This window comes from Nerophis lumbriciformis, linkage group LG02 (genome assembly GCF_033978685.3).
Source record: "Nerophis lumbriciformis linkage group LG02, RoL_Nlum_v2.1, whole genome shotgun sequence".
Lineage (NCBI taxonomy): Eukaryota > Metazoa > Chordata > Actinopteri > Syngnathiformes > Syngnathidae > Nerophis > Nerophis lumbriciformis.
The window spans coordinates 66,556,977-66,579,537 of record NC_084549.2 but is presented as its reverse complement, the minus strand read 5'-3'; the positions used below and the strand labels follow the sequence as shown (position 1 = coordinate 66,579,537).

Below are 22,561 nucleotides of genomic sequence, written 5' to 3'. Positions count from 1 at the left end.
AGTAGAACCACAACTGTATATATTCTGCAAAAGTCCAGTAGAACCACAACCGTATATGAACTGTATATGTTCTGCAAAAGTCCAGTAGAACCACAACCGTATGTTCTTCAAAAGTCCAGTAGAAGTACAACCTTAAATGTTCTGCAAAAGTCCAGTAGAACCACAACCGTATGTTCTTCAAATGTCCAGTAGAAGTACAACCTTAAATGTTCTGCAAAAGTCCAGTAGAACCACAACACTATTTTCTGCAAAATTCCAGTAGAACCACAACCTTATATGTTCTGTGAAAGTCCAGTAAAACCACAAACTTATGTTCTGTAAAAATCCAGTAGAACCACAATATGCTCTGTACAAGTCCAGTAGAACAATTTTATGTGATGTAGAAGTTAAGTATAAGCAGGTATATGTTCTGTGCTGTCAATAAAAGTCCAGTAGAACCACCATATGTTCTGTGGAGCGCAGTTAAACTATTATGTGTTCCGTAGAAGTACAAAAGAACCTGTTTGGTGTCATTAGAAGTCAAATAGAACATCACATGTTCTGTGGAGTGCAGTACAATTACTGTGTTTCGCTGAAGTTCAGTAGAACCAGTTATGTTCTGTGGAGTAGGTGCAGTAGCATTTTTGGGAGGAATCCAATACAACTGTTATGTGTTCCAATGAGTGATTAAATGGCCAGTAGAAGCAGTAAATGTTCTGTGAAGTCCAGCAGAAGCGGTATTGTTTTATGTAGTAGACCAACATGTTTTGTGGAAGCAGTGCATGTTCCGTAGAAGACCAGTAGAACCAATACATTTATCGTAGGAGTTTTTTAGAACCAGTAATATTTTCTATAGCAGGCCAGTAGAATCAGTAAATGTTCTGTAGGAGCGGTAAATGTTTCATAGAAAACCAGTAGAACCAATACATTTAATGTAGGAGTGTTGTAGTACCAGTTATAGTTTCTATAGCAGGCCAGTAGAATCAGTGAATGTTTTGTAGGAGTCGTACATGTTCTGTAGGAGTCCAGTTAAAGCAGTACATGTTCTGTAGGAGCAGCAAATGTATTGTAGGAGTAATACATGTTCTGTAAGAGCAGTAAATGTATTTTAGGAGTAGTACATGTTCTGTAGGAGCAGCAAATGTATTGTAGGACTAATACATGTTCTGTAAGAGCAGTAAATGTATTGTAGGAGCAGTAAATGTATTGTAGGAGTAGTACATGTTCTGTAGGAGTAGTACATGTTCTGTAGAAGTCGAGTTAAAGCAGTACATGTTCTGTAGAGGTAGTACATGTTCTGTAGAAGCAGTACATGTTGTGTAAGAGCAGTAAATGTACTGTAGGAGCAGTAAAATGTTGTGTAGGAGCAGTAAACTGATGCGTAGGAGCAGTAAAATGTTGCGTAGGAGCAGTAAAATGTTGTGCAGAAGACCAGGACAAGCAGTAAAATGTTGCGCAGGAGCTGTAAAATGTTGCGTAAGAGCAGTAAATGTTGCGTAGGAGCAGTAAACTGTTGTGTAGAAGACCAGGAGAAGCAGTAAAATGTTGCGTAAGAGCAGTAAGCTGTTGTGTAGAAGACCAGGAGAAGCAGTAAAATGTTGCATAAGAGCAGTAAACTTGTGTAGAAGACCAGGAGAAGCAGTAAAATGTTGCATAGGAGCAGCAAAATGTTGTGTAGAAGACCAGGAGAAGCAGTAAACTGTTGGGTAAGAGCAGTAAAATGTTGTGTAGAAGACCAGGAGAAGCAGTAAAATGTTGCGTAAGAGCAGTAAACTTGTGTAGAAGACCAGGAGAAGCAGTAAAATGTTGCATAGGAGCAGCAAAATGTTGTGTAGAAAACCAGGAGAAGCAGTAAACTGTTGGGTAAGAGCAGTAAAATGTTGTGTAGAAGACCAGGAGAAGCAGTAAACTGTTGTGTAAGAGCAGTAAAATGTTGTGTAGAAGACCAGGAGAAGCAGTAAAATGTTGCGTAAGAGCAGTAAACTTGTGTAGAAGACCAGGAGAAGCAGTAAAATGTTGCATAGGAGCAGCAAAATGTTGTGTAGAAAACCAGGAGAAGCAGTAAACTGTTGGGTAAGAGCAGTAAAATGTTGTGTAGAAGACCAGGAGAAGCAGTAAACTGTTGCGTAGGAGCGGTAAACTGTTGTGTAGAAGACCAGGAGAAGCAGTAAAATGTTGCATAGGAGCAGTAAACTGTTGTGTAGAAGACCAGGAGAAGCAGTAGAATGTTGCGTAAGAGCAGTAAACTGTTGTGTAGAAGACCAGGACAATCAGTAAACTGTTGCGTAGGAGCAGTAAACTGTTGTGTAGAAGACCAGGAGAAGCAGTAAACTGTTGCGTAGGAGCGGAAAACTGTTGTGTAGAAGACCAGGAGAAGCAGTAGAATGTTGCGTAAGAGCAGTAAACTTGTGTAGAAGACCAGGACAATCAGTAAACTGTTGCGTAGGAGCAGTAAACTGTTGTGTAGAAGACCAGGAGAAGCAGTAAACTGTTGCGTAGGAGCGGTAAACTGTTGTGTAGAAGACCAGGAGAAGCAGTAAAATGTTGCATAGGAGCAGTAAACTGTTGTGTAGAAGACCAGGAGAAGCAGTAGAATGTTGCGTAAGAGCAGTAAACTGTTGTGTAGAAGACCAGGAGAAGCAGTAGAATGTTGCATAGGAGCAGAAAAATGTTGTGTAGAAGACCAGGACAATCAGTAAACTGTTGCGTAGGAGCGGTAAACTGTTGTGTAGAAGACCAGGAGAAGCAGTAAACTGTTGCGTAGGAGCAGTAAACTGTTGTGTAGAAGACCAGGAGAAGCAGTAAACTGTTGCGTAGGAGCGGTAAACTGTTGTGTAGAAGACCAGGAGAAGCAGTAGAATGTTGCGTAAGAGCAGTAAACTGTTGTGTAGAAGACCAGGACAATCAGTAAACTGTTGCGTAGGAGCAGTAAACTGTTGTGTAGAAGACCAGGAGAAGCAGTAAACTGTTGCGTAGGAGCGGTAAACTGTTGTGTAGAAGACCAGGAGAAGCAGTAAAATGTTGCATAGGAGCAGTAAACTGTTGTGTAGAAGACCAGGAGAAGCAGTAGAATGTTGCGTAAGAGCAGTAAACTGTTGTGTAGAAGACCAGGACAATCAGTAAACTGTTGCGTAGGAGCAGTAAACTGTTGTGTAGAAGACCAGGAGAAGCAGTAAACTGTTGCGTAGGAGCGGTAAACTGTTGTGTAGAAGACCAGGAGAAGCAGTAAAATGTTGCATAGGAGCAGTAAACTGTTGTGTAGAAGACCAGGAGAAGCAGTAAAATGTTGCATAGGAGCAGAAAAATGTTGTGTAGAAGACCAGGAGAAGCAGTAAAATGTTGCATAGGAGCAGAAAAATGTTGTGTAGAAGACCAGGAGAAGCAGTAGAATGTTGCGTAAGAGCAGTAAACTGTTGTGTAGAAGACCAGGAGAAGCAGTAGAATGTTGCATAGGAGCAGAAAAATGTTGTGTAGAAGACCAGGACAATCAGTAAACTGTTGCGTAGGAGCGGTAAACTGTTGTGTAGAAGACCAGGAGAAGCAGTAAACTGTTGCGTAGGAGCAGTAAACTGTTGTGTAGAAGACCAGGAGAAGCAGTAAACTGTTGCGTAGGAGCGGAAAACTGTTGTGTAGAAGACCAGGAGAAGCAGTAAAATGTTGCATAGGAGCAGTAAACTGTTGTGTAGAAGACCAGGAGAAGCAGTAGAATGTTGCGTAAGAGCAGTAAACTGTTGTGTAGAAGACCAGGACAATCAGTAAACTGTTGCGTAGGAGCAGTAAACTGTTGTGTAGAAGACCAGGAGAAGCAGTAAACTGTTGCGTAGGAGCGGTAAACTGTTGTGTAGAAGACCAGGAGAAGCAGTAAAATGTTGCATAGGAGCAGTAAACTGTTGTGTAGAAGACCAGGAGAAGCAGTAGAATATTGCGTAAGAGCAGTAAACTGTTGTGTAGAAGACCAGGAGAAGCAGTAGAATGTTGCATAGGAGCAGAAAAATGTTGTGTAGAAGACCAGGAGAAGCAGTAAAATGTTGTGTAGGAGCAGTAAACTGTTGTGTAGAAGACCAGGAGAAGCAGTAGAATGTTGCATAGGAGCAGAAAAATGTTGTGTAGAAGACCAGGAGAAGCAGTAAAATGTTGTGTAGGAGCAGTAAACTGTTGTGTAGAAGACCAGGAGAAGCAGTAGAATGTTGCATAGGAGCAGAAAAATGTTGTGTAGAAGACCAGGACAATCAGTAAACTGTTGCATAGGAGCAGTAAACTGTTGTGTAGAAGACCAGGAGAAGCAGTAGAATGTTGCATAGGAGCAGCAAACTGTTGTGTAGAAAACCAGGAGAAGCAGTAGAATGTTGCATAGGAGCAGCAAACTGTTGTGTAGAAGACCAGGAGAAGCAGTAAAATGTTGCATAGGAGCAGTAAACTGTTGTGTAGAAGACCAGGAGAAGCAGTAGAATATTGCGTAAGAGCAGTAAACTGTTGTGTAGAAGACCAGGAGAAGCAGTAGAATGTTGCATAGGAGCAGAAAAATGTTGTGTAGAAGACCAGGAGAAGCAGTAAAATGTTGTGTAGGAGCAGTAAACTGTTGTGTAGAAGACCAGGAGAAGCAGTAGAATGTTGCATAGGAGCAGAAAAATGTTGTGTAGAAGACCAGGAGAAGCAGTAAAATGTTGTGTAGGAGCAGTAAACTGTTGTGTAGAAGACCAGGAGAAGCAGTAGAATGTTGCATAGGAGCAGAAAAATGTTGTGTAGAAGACCAGGACAATCAGTAAACTGTTGCGTAGGAGCAGTAAACTGTTGTGTAGAAGACCAGGAGAAGCAGTAGAATGTTGCATAGGAGCAGCAAACTGTTGTGTAGAAAACCAGGAGAAGCAGTAGAATGTTGCATAGGAGCAGCAAACTGTTGTGTAGAAGACCAGGTGAAGCAGTAGAATGTTGCGCACGAGCAGCAAAATGTTGCGTAAGAGCAGTAAACTGTTGTGTAGAAGACCAGGAGAAGCAGTAAAATGTTGTGTAGGAGCAGTAAACTGTTGTGTAGAAGACCAATCCAATCCACTTTATTTATATAGTACATTTAAACAACAAAATGTTTCCAAAGTGCTGCACAACAATATTAAACACAATTAAAAACAATATAAAATAAATATGATTAAAAACAATTTTAAAGGGTAAAACCAATTAAAACAGTAAATAGAAATCAAAATGTTAAAAACACAGAGGACCACACAACTCACGTAGTGTTAAAAGCCAACAGGAGAAGCAGCAAAATGTTGTGTAGGAGTGGTAAATGTTTTGTAGAAGACCAGGAGAAGCAGTTAAATGTTGTGTAGTAGTGGTAAATGTTGTGTAGAAGACCAGGAGAAGCAGTTAAATGTTGTGTAGTAGTGGTAAATGTTGTGTAGAAGACCAGGAGAAGCAGTTAAATGTTGTGTAGTAGTGGTAAATGTTGTGTAGAAGACCAGGAGAAGCAGTTAAATGTTGTGAAGTGAAGTGAATTATATTTATATAGCGCTTTTTCTCTAGTGACTCAAAGCGCTTTATACATAGTGAAACCCAATATCTAAGTTACATTTAAACCAGTGTGGGTGGCACTGGGAGCAGGTGGGTGAAGTGTCTTGCCCAAGGACACAACGGCAGTGACTAGGATGGCGGGGATCGAACCTGCAACACTCAAGTTGCTGGCACGGCCACTCTACCAACCGAGCTATGCCGCCCCAGTTAAATGTTACGTAGGAGCAGTAAAAATGTGCAGAAGACCAGGACAATCAGTAAAATGTTGCGCAGGAGCAGTTAAATGTTGCGTAGGTGTGGTAAATGTTGTGCAGAAGACCAGGAGAAGCAGTAAAATGTTGTGCAGGAGCAGTAAAATGTTGCGTAGGAGTGGTAAAATGTTGCGTAGGAGCGGTAAATGTTGTGTAGAAGACCAGGACAAGCAGTAAAATGTTGTGCAGGAGCATAAAATGTTGCGTAGGAGCGGTAAAATGTGGCATAGGAGCAGCAAAATGTCGCGGCGGAGCAGCAGCCATGAGGTTGACCCAGTAGATGTTTGGTTGTGTCCACAGCGGAAGTGAGATGAAAAAGGAGGCCAGCAGCCCGAAGCCTCAGATGGAGGAGATCCATGAGCACCCAAAGGACCAGTCCCCCTCCCCCGCCCCCCCACCACCCCCCCACAGCACAAACGCCCCAGAGACCAACGCAGCAGACGGCGGACAGTAGTAAAGGCCACGCCCCTCCCAAAAGGTTGCGTTTGTTTGCCCTCCTTCTCGCTTGCTGCTCTTAACACCACGCCAACATTCGGACGGGAGGTGGCGACCTCCTTGGCACGCCGCCCTTAAGTTCTGGAGGTTCTTCTCTGACGTTGGCGCGTGTTTCCCACTAACTGCCTCCTCTCGCTTGACCCCTCCAGCAGATCCTCTAACGCTTCCAGCCCACTTCTTTCCTTCTCTAACGCCTCCTCCTGCGGACAGTCTGTGAAGCTGTCCTTATTGACACCTGTGTTTGTGTGTGTGTGTGCACCAGGGGCCCCAGCGTGAAGCGCTCTTCAGGTATAGAACGTTCCATGAGTAACACCTGGGACTCGCCCGATGACAACAGAGTCAAGCTGGTGAAAGCTGCGTCTACCTCCAAACTGCTGGCCAAGGTGGTGAAGAATGCTGACAGGTAATCTTTTTCTTTTTTTAAAGGGGAACATTATCACAATTTCAGAAGGGTTAAAACCATTAAAAATCAGTTCCCAGTGGCTTATTTTATTTTTCAAAGTTTTTTTCAAAATTTTACCCATCACGCAATATCCCTAAAAAAAAGCTTCAAAGTGCCTGATTTTAACCACCCGTCCATTTTCCAGTGACGTCACATAGTGATGCCAACACAAACAAACATGGCAGAAAGAACAGCAAGGTATAGCGACATTAGCTCGGATTCAGACTCGGATTTCAGCGGCTTAAGCGATTCAACAGATTACGCATGTATTGAAACGGATGGTTGTAGTGTGGAGGCAGGTAGCGAAAACGAAATTGAAGAAGAAACTGAAGCTATTGAGCCATATCGGTTTGAACCGTATGCAAGCGAAACCGACGAAAACGACACGACAGCCAGCGACACGGGAGAAAGCGAGGACGAATTTGGCGATCGCCTTCCAACCAACGATTGGTATGTGTTTGTTTGGCATTAAAGGAAACTAACAACTATGAACTAGGTTTACAGCATATGAAATACATTTGGCAACAACATGCACTTTGAGAGTGCAGACAGCCCAATTTCCATCAATTAATATATTCTGTAGACATACCCTCATCCGCTGATCTGTCCAGTTTTGGAGTTGATGTCAGCAGGCCAGGGAAGCTAGGGTCGATATTCTTCTCTTGATCATCTTCGGTGGCATAAGGGACGGTGTGAGCCAAGACATCCAGGGGGTTTAGCTCGCTCGTCTGCGGGAACAAACTGCCGCCATTGCTTGCCGTGCTACCGAGGTCCTTTGTCCCCGAATTGCTCACACACTCCGGCAGATTCAATGGGGGTCTGGCGGCAGATTTCTTTGACTTTATCGTTGGAAATGCATCTGCTTTGAGTGTCGCAGGATATCCACACATTCTTGCCATCTCTGTCGTAGCATAGCTTTCGTCGGTAAAGTGTGCGGAACAAACGTCCAATTTCTTGCCACTTTCGCATCTTTGGGCCACTGGTGCAACTTGAATCCGTCCCTGTTCGTGTTGTTACACCCTCCGACAACACACCGACGAGGCATGATGTCTCCAAGGTACGGAAAACAGTCGAAAAAACGGAAAATAACAGCTGATTTGACTCGGTGTTTAAAAAAATGGTGGATTGCTTCCCAATGTGACGTCATCGCTCGGAGAATGAATATTAGAAAGGCGTTTAATTCGCCAAAATTCACCCATTTAGAGTTCGGAAATCGGTTAAAAAAATATATGGTCTTTTTTCTGCAACATTAAGGTATATATTGACGCTTACATAGGTCTGGTGATAATGTTCCCCTTTAAGAAATAAGTTGTCTGGTGTGCACTGTTGTAAACAGGAAGTTGACTAGTTCCATTTAATATTCATTGGGAATTGAGAGTGAAAGTACACTTCCTTTTTCATACTCTGTTGGAACTTGTCAAAAGTGAAGGTCTCCCCATCCGACTTTAAAGGGGAACATTATCACCAGACCTATGTAAGCGTCAATATATACCTTGATGTTGCAGAAAAAAGACCATATATTTTTTTAACCCATTTCCGAACTCTAAATGGGTGAATTTTGGCGAATTAAACGCCTTTCTAATATTCGCTCTCGGAGCTTGTGACGTCACATCGGGAAGCAATCCGCCATTTTCTCAAACACCGAGTCAAATCAGCTCTGTTATTTTCCGTTTTTTCGACTGTTTTCCGTACCTTGGAGACATCATGCCTCGTCGGTGTGTTGTCGGAGGGTGTAACAACACGAACAGGGACGGATTCAAGTTGCACCAGTGGCCCAAAGATGCGAAAGTGGCAAGAAATTGGACGAAATGTGTTCAAAATACGAGGCTGTGGGGAAAGCCGACGAAATGGTCAGTCGTTTGTTCCGCACACTTTACCGACGAAAGCTATGCTACGACAGAGATGGCAAGAATGTGTGGATATCCTGCGACACTCAAAGCAGATGCTGACATCAACTCCAAAACTGGACAGATCAGCTTTCAGGAAAAGAGCGCGGATGAGGGTATGTCTACAGAATATATTAATTGATGAAAACTTTATTCATTACTCGCTGTTTTACGTAAATTATTATACATAAACTGTGTTTACCAATAATTTAGCTTAAAAACATTTATTTTTTTCAATCATTCGAGTACATTCGGGTAGTCTTGTGTAATGCAGTGTTTTGTGTCTATTTATTTCACCCACCACAACATACTTAAAATACTCAGATGACACAGCCATTCTCGCACTCCTCTCCAACAGTCAATCCATCCTGGACTATCATAACAGTCAAACATTTCACAGAGTCATGCGCAGCCAGTTATCTGGAAATCAATGTCAATAAAACAAAAGAAATATGGTTCAACCCCCCCTCACCTCAGAACCCCATCATCATAAACACACAAACAGTTACAACAGTTGACACTTTCAAATACCTGGGCGTAACCTTGGACAATAAACTCACTTTTGATCAGCACACCACGGACATTCAAAAAAGAAGTCAACAAAGACTGTCAGCCATCTGAAAACTTAAAGGACTATACGTTGCACCTCATTTCCTGTTATTACTTTACCAAAGCATTGTTCAACCCATCCTTATGTACTGTTCTACATGTTTTTTCACCATGCTTTCTGTAACCAACCGAACCAAACATCGGGAAGCAATCCGCCATTTTCTCAAACACATTACAAACACCGAGTCAAATCAGCTCTGTTTTTTTTCCGTTTTTTCGACTGTTTTCCGTACCTTGGAGACATCATGCCTCGTCGGTGTGTTGTCGGAGGGTGTAACAACACGAACAGGGACGGATTCAAGTTGCACCAGTGGCCCAAAGATGCGAAAGTGGCAAGAAATTGGACGTTTGTTCCGCACACTTTACCGACGAAAGCTATGCTACGACAGAGATGGCAAGAATGTGTGGATATCCCGGACACTCAAAGCAGATGCATTTCCAACTGGACTGGACGGATCAGCTTTCAGGAAAAGAGAGCGGATGAGGGTATGTCTACAGAATATATTAATTGATGAAAACTGGGCTGTCTGCACTCTCAAAGTGCATGTTGTTGCCAAATGTATTTCATATGCTGTAAACCTAGTTCATAGTTGTGAGTTTCCTTTAATGCCAAACAAACACATACCAATCGTTGGTTAGAAGGCGATCGCCGAATTCGTCCTCGCTTTCTCCCGTGTCGCTGGCTGTCGTGTTGTTTTCGTCGGTTCAAACCAATATGGCTCAATAGCTTCAGTTTCTTCTTCAAATTCGTTTTTCGCTACCTGCCTCCACACTACAACCATCCGTTTCAATACATGCGTAATCTGTTGAATCGCTTAAGCCGCTGAAATCCGAGTCTGAATCCGAGCTAATGTCGCTATACCTTGCTGTTCTATCCGCCATGTTTGTTTGTATTGGCATCACTGTGTGACGTCACAGGAAAATGGACGGGTGTATATAACGATGGTTAAAATCAGGCACTTTGAAGCTTTTTTTTAGGGATATTGCGTGATGGGTAAAATTTTGAAAAAAACTTCGAAAAATAAAACAAGCCACTGGGAACTGATTTTTAATGGTTTTAACCCTTCTGAAATTGTGATAATGTTCCCCTTTAATATCTAATACAGTGGAACCTCCATTTATGAACCTGATTGCTTCTTGAACAGGGTTCATAATTAGAAAAGTTTGTATAGTGAAGCAAAATTCTTCATGAAAAAATGTAAATATGAATAACATGTGGCGGCCTCGACAAAAGTCCTGTTTTAGTTAAAAGGGAATTTCACTTTTTTTTTTAATCGTTCACAATCATTATGTAAGACATAATGATTGTCTATCACGCCCATAAAACCAGATAAAAACATTTAAAAATAGGGCTGCAATAAAATCTGTCGTCGACAATTGTTTGCTCGCTTCATTGCCCCATGGAAGTTTATTGTAGATCATAAATCATGCCTCTCACCCGGATAGTAGAAGGATGAGGACGTATTCCGACAAGTTGGTACACTTTGACAGCCAATTTAGACCCGGGAATGGTGAGAACGACGCAAAAAGACGTTTGTTATCACCTCCTTTTTCTTCGCGGGGATTATGAGTCATTCTTCCCCTAAACGGGAATATATCAACATCCAAGTAGTCTGCATCCTAATGACAGCAGACCTTGTACAGTAAGTGATGTTTTATTATGTTTTTTGGCAAGCGATCATTGTGATGCGTTTATGAAATTAACCCAGTATGTTTAAAATGATCAAAATAAGTAAATATTACATGTTATTATACATTTACTACATTACATACATTATATACTTACATCATGTATATAAAGCCTTAATGGAGGTTTTTGGAGGCTTTTTTTATGTCTTTTTAGGCAGAATACATAGGCTCCATTGTAAGCAGACTTTTTATCACATTTATTTATTATTTAGAATGCATTAAAAAAAAACACCCATCGTCATGTCTTTCATAATGATTGTGAACGATAGGCAAAATTCCAAAAAAGTGAAGTTCCCCTTTAAGGTTTGTACATGTTGAACAAAATATAAAGTAGGGCTGTGAATCTTTGGGCACCACACAGTTTGATTCCATTCTTGGGGGTAATGATTCGATTTAGAATAAATTGTAAATTCAAAACGATTCTCGTACATTTTCAACCCGCAGTGAGCGAACTCGTCCAAAAGATGGCGCCATGGCACAAACAATAACACACCTTTTCAGTGTCTCTGTTGGTGTCAAAAGCTCTTTGTTGAATACAAAACATTATGGCCGTTAGCCAAGAAAAATCCATAAATTAGCAGCACCGGTTTTTTTTAGCTGCAGGGTCCAAAGCGTAGGGAAAATGTAGTATAATCTGGAAAACCCGGTAATTATTCACGCTTTAAATTAAGATTATGTCTAAAATAAGAAAATAGCTTTCAAACCATACTTGCCAACCTTGAGATCTCCGAATTCGGGAGATTGGTGGTCGCGGGGGGTGTATATTGTAGCGTCCCGGGAGAGTTAGTGCTGCAAGGGGTTCTGGGTATTTGTTCTGTTGTGTTTATGTTGTGTTACGGTGAAATGTGTTTGTCATTCTTGTTTGGTGTGGGTTCACAGTGTGGCGCATATTTGTAACAGTGTTAAAGTTGTTTATACGGCCACCCTCAGTGCGACCTGTATGGCTGTTGACTAAGTATGTCTTGCATATATTATGTGACTGGGCCGGCACGCTATTTGTACGGAGGAAAAGCGGACGTGACGACAGGTTGTAGAGGGCGCTAAAGGCAGTGCCTTTAAGCACGCCCCCAATATTGTTGTCCGGGTGGAAATCGGGAGAATGGTTTCCCCGGGAGATTTTTGGGTGGGGCACAGAAATTCGGGAGTCTCCCGGGAAAATCGGGAGGGTTGGCAAGTATGTCTTAAACTTAGGGAAGTTTCTAGAAATGCAATTTTAAATCTTGGCAAGTGGCAAATACATTTTTGTTTGTCTTTTTTTCCTGCTTGCAGGCACAAAGAGCTGGTGGTGAGCCAAGGTAAACACTTTAATCTCCTCTGGGCTCCAAAACACAATAAAGGGCAGCAGCTATCATCATCATCATTGCCACAGTCGCCGTCTATAAAGACTTTTTTCGTAAACAACTCATTTTTCAGTGGCTAACTCAGAGGCAGGTTGTTGTTGTTGTTGTTGTTTTTGTTGTCATTTTTTTGTTCAGTGATGATGTTGTTGTCTCAAACCAGCCAAAATGTCGACTCGAGAGAAAAACAGCCAAGCCGGTAAGTGCAGACGACTCACTCGCGCAAGCAAGCGGGCTAACAAGCTAACCCTCTGGCATGCTAACAGTTTCTGAGGTGGGCCAATGGCTTTTCTCTTCTCTCTCTGCTCCAACAATCAGCTTCTGTCGGCCGCCTGCTCTCTGCGATGTCACACCTGTTTGTGGCTCCGCCTCCTGCCCCTCATTTGCCGACATTTTTGCTCGACCAGGTGCCCGCCAAATGCCAGTCTAACGCGCTTGATCGATTGACACGTGAACTGGCTCAGCAGGTGTATCTCGCCACCGTGTCCTCCACCTGCCTCGCCACTTCCTGTCCTTTTTGCGTCTTTGTGTGTGTTTCTTTGTGGTGTGGGCTTGTTTCACGTCACTCCAAACACGGACTGCTTGGTTCACTCCCAACGATTTCAAGTGTCCAACAACTCGCTGGCGAACCTTTGAGTTATAGCGTCTTTCTTCCTTTGGCCAGAGGGCAACTCCATCAAGATGTTCATGCGCGGGCGTCCCATCACCATGTTCCTGCCCTCAAACGTGGAAAACTACGAGGAGGTTCGCACTGAGCTTCCTCCTGAGAAACTCAAGCTGGAGTGGGTGTATCCTTTATTTCACAGGTGTCCAAAGTGCGGCACGCAGCTATTTTTGTAACCTCCTGCGCCACAATCTAAAAATACTATGACATGAAAAAGTGGGGGAGAAACAAACAGGTGTTGACCCTAATAACACAATGTTTCTTTAAAATTGTCATTACTAGAGATGTCCGATAATGGCTTTTTTGCCGATATTCCGATATTGTCCAACTCTTAATTACCGATTCCGATATCAACCGATATATACAGTCGTGGAATTAGCACATTGTTATGCCTAATTTTGTTGTGATGCCCCGCTGGATGCATTAAACAATGTAACAAGGTTTTCCAAAATAAATCAACTCAAGTTATGGAAAAAAATGCCAACATGGCACTGCCATATTTTTTTTAATTATTGAAGTCACAAGTGTATTATTTTTTTTAACATGCCTCAAAACAGCAGCTTGGAATTTGGGACATGCCCTCTCTGAGAGAGCATGAGGAGGTTAAGGTGGGCGGGGTTGAGGTGGGGTGAGGGTAAGGGGTAGCGCGGGTGTATAATGTAGCGTCCCGGAAGAGTTAGTGATGCAAGGGGTTCTGGGTATTTGTTCTGTTGTGTTTATGTTGTGTTACGGTGCAGATGTTCTCCTGAAATGTGTTTGTCATTCTTGTTTGGTGTGGGTTCACAGTGTGGCGCATATTTGTAACAGTGTTGAAGTTGTTTATACGGCCACCCTCAGTGTGACCTGTATGGCTGTTGACCAAGTATGACTTGCATTCACTTGTGTGTGTGAAAAGCCATACATATTATGTGAGTGGACAGGCCTTTAAGGTTTATTGGCGCTCTGTACTTCTACCCTATGTCCGTGTACCACTACGTACAGCGGCGTTTTAAAAGGTCATAAATTTTACTTTTGAAACCGATACCGATAATTTCCGAACCGATACCGATAATTTCTGATATTATATTTAAAGTATTTATCGGCCGATAATTCTCGGCAGCCCGATATTATCGGACATCTCTAGTCATTACTCAAAAGGTAATAATGAATCAAAATCAAAATTATGAATTATTGACCTATTTAAGGCTCAATTACTTTTTGGTTTGGAAAATCATGTCATGTTTTGTGTTTTTGCCATAAAAATAATTTTCAATTAAAGAGCATAAAACAAAAAAAACATAATCAACAAATAGATCCTAAGTTAATTGAGAGATTTAAGCGTTAAAGTGTGACTTATTTTTAGCACTTTTATTAGTGGGGCCCCTAAAGGTCCCTGGGAATTTTAGTGGAATGTTTTTTTTTTTTAACTGTCATTATTCAAAAAAAATCATCCATTCAATGAATCAAAATCAATGTTATGAATTATTGACTTATTCAAAGCAGAATTACTTTAAGGGAATATTACATATTTGCTATGAAAAAAGGGCATAAAACAATTAAAAAACAATAAAAACTCATAATCAACAAATAGATCTGAAGTTGATATACAGATTTGGATGTTAAAGTAAAAAAAAAAAAGTGACTTATTTTTAGCACTTTTAAGAGTGGGGTCCTTTTAGATCCTTCAGAATTTTAGTTGATTTTTTTCAAACTGTCATTGAAAAATAGTAATGAATCAAAATCATTGTTGTGGATTATTGACCTATTAAAGGCTCAATTACCGTACTTTCTTTGGGTTAGGGTCAATATTACATGTTTTGTGTTTTTGCCATAAAAACTATTTTAGATGGAAAAAAAGGTTATAAAAAAATCAAAAAAACAAACAATAAAAATGTATAATCAACAAATAGATCTGAAGTTGATCTAGAGATTTAAGCGTTAAGTCATACATTTTATTTTATTTTTTTACTTTATTTTGTAGCACTTTTATGAGTGGGTTAGGTCCCTTAGAATTTTAGTGGATTTTTGTTGGTAATTTTTCAAAAAATAATGAATCAAAATTAATGTTATGGTTTATTGACCTGTTTAAAGCTCAAATACTTTTGTGAGTTAGGGTTAATATTACATATTTTGTGTTTTTGCCATAAAAAACAAGTTTATATATAAAAAAGGGGCATTAAAAAAAAAACAATCAACAAATCGATCTTAAGTTGATTGAGCGATTTAAGCGTTAAAGTGTGACTTATTTGTAGCACTTTTATTAGTGGGGCCCCTAAATGTCCCTGGGAATTTTAGTGGAATGTTTTTTTTTTACTGTCATTATTCAAAAAATCATCCATCCAATGAATCAAAATCAATGTTATGAATTATTGACTTATTCAAGGCAGAATTACTTTAAGGGAACAATATTACATATTTTGTGTTTTTGCTATGAAAAGAGGGCATAACACAATTTAAAAACAATAAAAACGTATAATCAACGAATAGATCTGAAGTTGATATACAGATTTAGATTATATTTTTAGCACTTTTATGAGTGGGGCCCTTTTAGATCCTTCAGAATTTTAGTTGATTTTTTTTCAAACTGTCATTGAAAAATAGTAATGAATCAAAATCATTGTTGTGGATTATTGACCTATTAAAGGCTCAATTACTGTACTTTTTTGGGGGTTAGGGTCAGTATTACATGTTTTGTGTTTTTGCCATAAAAACTATTTTAGATGAAAAAAAAAGGTAATTTAAAAAAATAAATAAAAATGTATAATCAACAAATATATCTGAAGTTGATATATAGATTTAGATGTTAAAGTAAAATAAAAAAATAAAGTATGACTTATTTTAGCACTTTTATGAGTGGGTCCTTTTAGGTCCCTAAGAATTTTAGTGGATATTTTTTAAACTGTCATTAAAAAAAAAAAAAATTTATCAAAATCATTGTTATGGATTATTGACTTATTAAAGGCTCACTTACTGTTTTGGTGTTAGGGTCAATTTTACATATGTTGTGTTTTTGCCATTAACCAATTTAAGATGAAAAAAGGAGCATAAACAAAAACAACTTCAAAGAGCAACAACTTATAATCAACAAATAGATCTGAAGTTGATCTAGAGATTTAAGCGTTAAGTCATACATTTTATTTTATTTTTTTACTTATTTTATTTTTTTATTTTTGTAGCACTTTTATGAGTGGGTTAGGTCCCTAAGAATTTTAGTGGATTTTTTAAAATCATTTTTCAAAAAATAATAATGAATCAAAATTAATGTTATGATTTATTGACCTGTTTAAAGCTCAATTACTTTTGTGAGTTAGGGTTAATATTACATATTTTGTGTTTTTGCCATAAAAAACAAGTTTCTATTAAAAAAAAAGGGTATTAAACAAAAAAAAAAAAAACAGTAAAAACTAATCAAAGAACATATCTGAAGTTGAGCTAGAGCTGTAGGCGTTAAAGTAAAAAAAAAAAAAAAGTATGATTTATTTTTAGCGCTTTTATGAGTGGGGCTCTTTTAGGTCCCTGAGAGTTATAGTGGATTTTTTTCTTTTTAACTGTCATTGTTAAATTAATGTTATTAATTATTGACCTAGACAAGACTCAATTACTTTTTAGGGGTAACAATATTACATATTTTGTTTTTGTAGTAAAAAAAAAAGTTTTCTATGAAAGAAGGGCATAAAACAAAAATCTATTTAAAAAAAAAAACACTTTTTAGAGTGGGGCCCTTTTCAGGTCCCTGAGAATTTTAGTGTATTTTTTTTTTTTAACTGCCATTGTTGGAAAAAAATATGACTCAAAATTATTGTTATGAATTATTAACCTATTAAAGGCTCCAATTTCTTCCCATCAAATATTCCACTTGAAAAAAAATTTGGGGGAAAATGTTTTTGCCATAAAAACAGGGTTTGTACAAAATGGCTGAAACATTAAAAAAAATAGATGACTTGATATTGACAGACCTTAAGTTGAAGAAGAAAAAAAAGACTTATTTTTAAAAATGTTATTACTTCGGCCCTTTTGGGTCCTGGGACCAAACTTGAGGGGAGCCCTTGAGGTTAAAAGAAGATATAAATTGAATTTATTTAAAAAATAAAAATAATAAAAATGACCCTTGCATGCTTTTATTTTTCAGTGTGCGGCCCTCAGTGGAAAAAGTTTGCTTTACATACGAAGAAATGTAGTTTATTTTCTGCAATGGTGGGAATGATTATTAAGTTATTGGAGCGGCTCCACACTGTGTATGAACATACAGTTAGCTGCAAGCCGCCTTTGTCCAGAGTACCAGTCAGCGGGGATTTGTGTTAGTGGCCTTCATTAATCGCCATGACGAAAATGGACAGGTACTGATGGATGGGCGCGTTCCAAGTCCCCGCTGGTCACTTCCTTGACCGCGACCCCCCTCAGGTATGGCTACCGTGGCAGAGAATGTCGAGCAAACGTCTACCTGCTGCCCACCGGAGAGATCGTGTACTTCATCGCCTCGGTGGTGGTCCTGTTCAACTACGAGGAGCGGACTCAGCGACATTACATCGGCCACACAGACTGCGTCAAGTGGTGAGCTTATCGCCGCCGCCATCTCGCCGCGCCTGCCGAAAGACGTCCATTAAAGCTGATTTCTCACCTCAAGCCTCGCCATCCACCCCGACAAGATCCGCATCGCCACGGGCCAGATAGCAGGCGTGGACAAAGATGGACGGGTGAGCATAATTTTTTTTTTTTTTAATGCGGAATCAGCGCACTAATAGCGCTCCTCGGCAAGAGAAAACACTGGAAAATATGCCAGGAATGCTTTCATGTTCTTCTTCAGGGTCAGAAGTTTTATCTTTGCGGCTTTTGGAGTTCTTGTTCAGGCCTGCTGCATCAAATCGTTTAAACTGCTTACTTGGAACAGGGCGGCGCTTGTGCTGGGAGAACGCAGCAAAAAAACCACGCCTGTGTACAGCTCAAACGCCATTGTTGGCCCCAGCTTGATTATTAAAAAAAGAACAATACCAATAAACAAGAAGACCCATAAAACCCTGGAAAATCAAGGCAAAGTTCTAAGTATATTGTACAAAAAAGCGGCAGCAATTGAAAATATGTAAAAACAATATACATATATGTTAATACTAATTAATAACATTTGTTTTAAATGTATACACTTTTTGAGCCTTTTTAAAGATAATCATATATTAAATCATGCAAATTACTCAATGACGTCATGGTGACCACACCCCCACTATCACAGGTATCTGGTCAGTTTAAGGGAAACCCTGTATATGTATATACTGGATGTATAAGTGTGTGTATATATGTATGTGTATATACAGTATATATGTATATGTACAAAACCAGTGAAGTTGTCACGTTGTGTAAATGGTAAATAAAAAACAGAATACAATTATTTGCAAATTCTTTTCAATTTATATTCAATTGAATAGACTGCAAAGACAAGATACTTAACGTGCGAACTGGAAAACCTTATTTTTTGCAAATATTAGCTCATTTGGAATTTGATGCCTGCTGGCACAAGTGGCAAAAAAGACTGAGAAAGTTCCTCACCTTTCTCATCAAACACTTATGTGGAACATCCCACAGGTGAACAGGCTAATTGGGAACAGGTGGGTGCCATGATTGGGTATAAAAGCAGCTTCCATGAAATGCTCAGTCATTCACAAACAAGGATGGGGCGAGGGTCACCACTTTGTGAACAAGTGCGGACCGAACTGAACTGTATTTGTATAAATGTGTGTGTGTATATATATATATATATATATATATATATATATATATATATAATTACACATACACGTACCGTATTTTCCGCACCATAAGGCGCCCTGGGTTAAAAGCCGCGCCTTCAATGAACGGCATATTTCAAAACTTTGTCCACCAATAAGCCGCCCCATGTTGTAAGCCGCATCTAACTGCGCTAAAGGAATGTCAAAAAAACAGTCAGATAGGTCAGTCAAACTTTAATAATATATTAAAAACCAGCGTTCTAACAACTCTGTTCACTCCCAAAATGTACGCAAATGTGCAATCACAAACATACGTATATCAACATGGACAGAGCTGCGTGAAAAAAGCCACCCGGCCTCTTCGCGTAAACTTAAACTTACCTTAACCACTCGCTCATCTTTTCTTCATCCATCCCTTCAAGTTAGCTTTTATGATGACGCCGGCTGGAAAGGTCTCTTTTGGCAAGGTCTTCCTTTTGAATATCACCATGGGTGGAAGTTAGCATGGCAAGCTAGAACCACAGTGAAGGATGACTTCTCATTCCCTGTGGTGCGAATATTCACCGTACGTGCTCCCGTTCCACAGTGCGGTTCACAGGAATATCAGTTGCTGTGAAATACGGTAGTAATCCGTGTGCGGATGGAGAGATTGCGTCTTTTCATGAACCGGATCCTTGTCGCTTAGTAGGAGCCATTTTGTGGTCTTTACAGATGTAAACAGGAAATGAAACGTACGGTGATATCCGCGCGTTTTTTCTTCTTCTTCCGGGGGCGGGTGGTTGCTTACAGTAGAAGAAGAAGCGCTTCCTGTTCTATGGGGGCGGGTGCTTACCTTGGCGGTTGCTTGCGTAGAAGAAGAAGCGCTTCCTGTTCTACCGGGAAAAAAGATGGCGGCTGTTTACCTAAGTTGCGAGATCGAAACTTTATGAAAATGAATCTTAATATTTATCCATATATAAAGCGCACGGGGTTAAAAGCCGCACTGTCAGCTTTTGAGTAAATTTGTGGTTTTTAGGTGCGGCTAATGGTGCGGAAAATACGGTATATTCCGGGCCATTGAGCGCACCATTATTCAAGCCGCACTCGCCAAATTTAAAAATAAATACATATTTATCTATATAGTAGCCGCACCGGACTGTAAGCCGCAGATATATACAGGAAGGAAAGATTTTATAAATGTTAATAATATATATATATATACTTTAATTGTTTCCAAACTGTGTAACACGGCAGTAAAACGGCTGACCAAACAAAACAGAAGTCATTGTCATGGCCTCACTAGCTGCGCAAGCTAGCGCTCCAATCAGCTAAACAGACTCAATAACTCCACGGTGACGTTGGTGAATTTACTGAGGAATTTGTGAAACTGAATAACAATACAAAAAGAATGCCATTGTAAGTTCATAATACTAACACAGACACTCGTAAACGTGTTAGAATATTAGCTAATGCTAACAAAGCTAGCTTGATTATGATATGAAAACACTCCGACAGACATCACACATGGGACGATTTAGTAAATCGAATTGTTTTAGTTGTATTGTAAAACTTCCCAATGTTGTTTGGAGTGACGAATGAAGAATCCACACGAGTAGAAACGCTATGGACGGTTACACTTCTGGTTCAAGGCACAGGTAGTACATTCTCCCCCTGCAGTGAGCAAACTCGTCCAAAAGATGGCGTCATAGCACAAACAAAAATACACATTTTCAGTGTCTCTCTTGGTGTAACATTACAACTATTTGTTGAACACAAAACAGTAGGGATGTTAGCGAAGAAAAATCCATAAATAAAATGCAACTATTTATAAGCCGCAGGGTTCAAAGCGTTGGAAAAAAGTTGCGGCTTATAGTCTGGGAAATATGGTATGTCTTCATGGCTTCTTGTTTCTTAGTTGACGTGTACGTTGTGGGAAATAAGTACGCTGCTGTACTGATGACAAAGTGTGGTAGTGTAATAACTGGACAATACATGACATCAGTCCCTCTCGGTTTGGTCCTTCAGGCCCTGCAGCCGCACGTGCGAGTGTGGGACAGCGTCAGTCTGGCCACCCTGCAGGTCATCGGCGTGGGAACCTTTGAGCGAGGCGTCGGCTCGCTGGCCTTCTCCAAAGCAGTGAGTCCCGCGCAACATGGCCGCTGTCGTCATTGTCTGCCAACGCCAACGCCACTTTGCAGGACTCCGGTCAGCACCTGAGCGTGATCGACGACTGCAACGACCACATGTTGACTGTTTGGGATTGGCAGAAGAAGTCCAAGATCGCTGAGATAAAGGTGAGTTGCCGTAGAAAACTGAACAGCTGCTGCCTTTCCACTGTCATTTATGTGATTAGGGCCGGGCGATACGGCTGAAAACCGTTCACGATATCAGTGTTTTATAACGATAATTATTGATATTTTTATGACCTTTGGAAAATGAGAAGGATAAAAATACATTTGAAATGCAACCTTCTTTTGGTTCTTTTTAAAAAAGCATTTTTTTAGATATATACATACTAGTTATAGCTATTTGTCTTTTTATTTATTTATTTATTTTTATATTTTGTTTATACACTGTAGCACTTTGAGATTGTTTACTCAATATAAAGTGCTTTTTACAAATAAAATCTATTATTATTATTATTATTATAATCCTTCAGCTTTCAAGGCAGAAAGGAAATGTCAACACAAGCCTGGAAAACACTTAAACAATGTCAACAAAATATTAAAATCACATTGAACACTTAACAATAAGCGCTTAAAAATAATGAATATGTAAGAAATGCTTCATAAAGTGTAAGAAAATAGTGCAAAGTGTGAAAATGTAAAAGTAGAGAAACTTGAGAAGAACTATTTTCTGCAGGCTTAGTGGCAGGAAATTACAGCTGTGCTCTAAAGGGTGAGCGCGGCGAAGGTTTTCGGATTATAAATCGCTCCGGAGTATAAGTCGCACCAGCCAAAAATGCATAATAAAGAAGGAAAAAGGCATATATAAGTCGCACTAGAGTATAAGTCGCATTTTTTGGGGAAATGTATTTGATAAAATCCAACACCAAGAATAGACATTTGAAGGGCAATTTAAAATAAATAAAGAATAGTGAACCACAGGCTGAATAAGTGTACATTATATGAGGCATAAATAACCAACTGGTATGTTAACGTAACATATTATGGTAAGAGTCATTCAAATAACTATAACATATAGAACATGCTATACGTTTACCAAACAATCTGTCACTCCTAATCGCTAAATCCCATGAAATCTTCTCCCTCGGTGTCTCTTCTAAATAATATTATTTGATATTTTACGGTAATGTGTTGTTAATTTCACACACAAGTCGCTTCAGAGTATAAATCGCATCGGCTAAACCAGGGGTCGGCAACCCGCGGCTCTAGAGCCGCATGCGGCTCTTTAGCGCCGCCCTAGTGGCTCTCTGGAGCTTTTTCAGAAATGTATGAAAAATGGAAAAAGATGAGGGGAAAACAATCTATTTTTTGTTTTAATATGGTTTCTGTAGGAGGACAAACATGACATAAACCTCCCTAATTGTTATAAAGCACACTGTTTATATTAAACATGCTTCACTGATTCGAGTATTTGGCGAGCGCCGTTTTGTCCTACTAATTTTGAGGGTCCTTGAACTCACCGTAGTTTGTTTACATGTATAACTTTCTCCGACTTTCTAGGACGTGTTTTATGCCACTTCTTTTTCTGTCTCATTTTGTCCACCAAACTTTTAAGGTTGTGCATGAAAGGTGAGTTTTGTTGATGTTATTGACTTGTTGGAGTGCTAATTAGACATATTTGGTCACTGCATGACTGCAAGCTAATCGCTGCTAACATGCTATTTAGGCTAGCTATATGTACATATTGCATCATAATGCCTCATTTGTAGCTATATTTGAGGTCATTTAGTTTCCTTTAAGTCCTCTTAATTCAATTTATATCTCATGACACACTATCTGTATGTAATATGGCTTTTAATTTTTTGCGGCTCCAGACAGATTTTTTTTGTGTGTTTTTGGTCCA

The 22,561-nt window shown here is 39.8% G+C and overlaps 1 protein-coding gene across 1 annotated transcript in view; it reads left to right on the top strand.

Annotated features, from left to right (window-relative positions):
- The window catches only part of LOC133610500 (echinoderm microtubule-associated protein-like 4), a 53,802-nt gene that overhangs the window by 15,326 nt on the left and 15,915 nt on the right, over positions 1-22,561 (top strand). Inside the window, 10 exon segments of the mRNA XM_061966824.1 lie at positions 6,036-6,108; positions 6,110-6,213; positions 6,493-6,633; positions 12,126-12,151; positions 12,357-12,392; positions 12,858-12,981; positions 17,238-17,387; positions 17,461-17,530; positions 20,558-20,668; positions 20,731-20,826. Coding sequence (XP_061822808.1) covers positions 6,036-6,108; positions 6,110-6,213; positions 6,493-6,633; positions 12,126-12,151; positions 12,357-12,392; positions 12,858-12,981; positions 17,238-17,387; positions 17,461-17,530; positions 20,558-20,668; positions 20,731-20,826 — 931 coding nt within the window.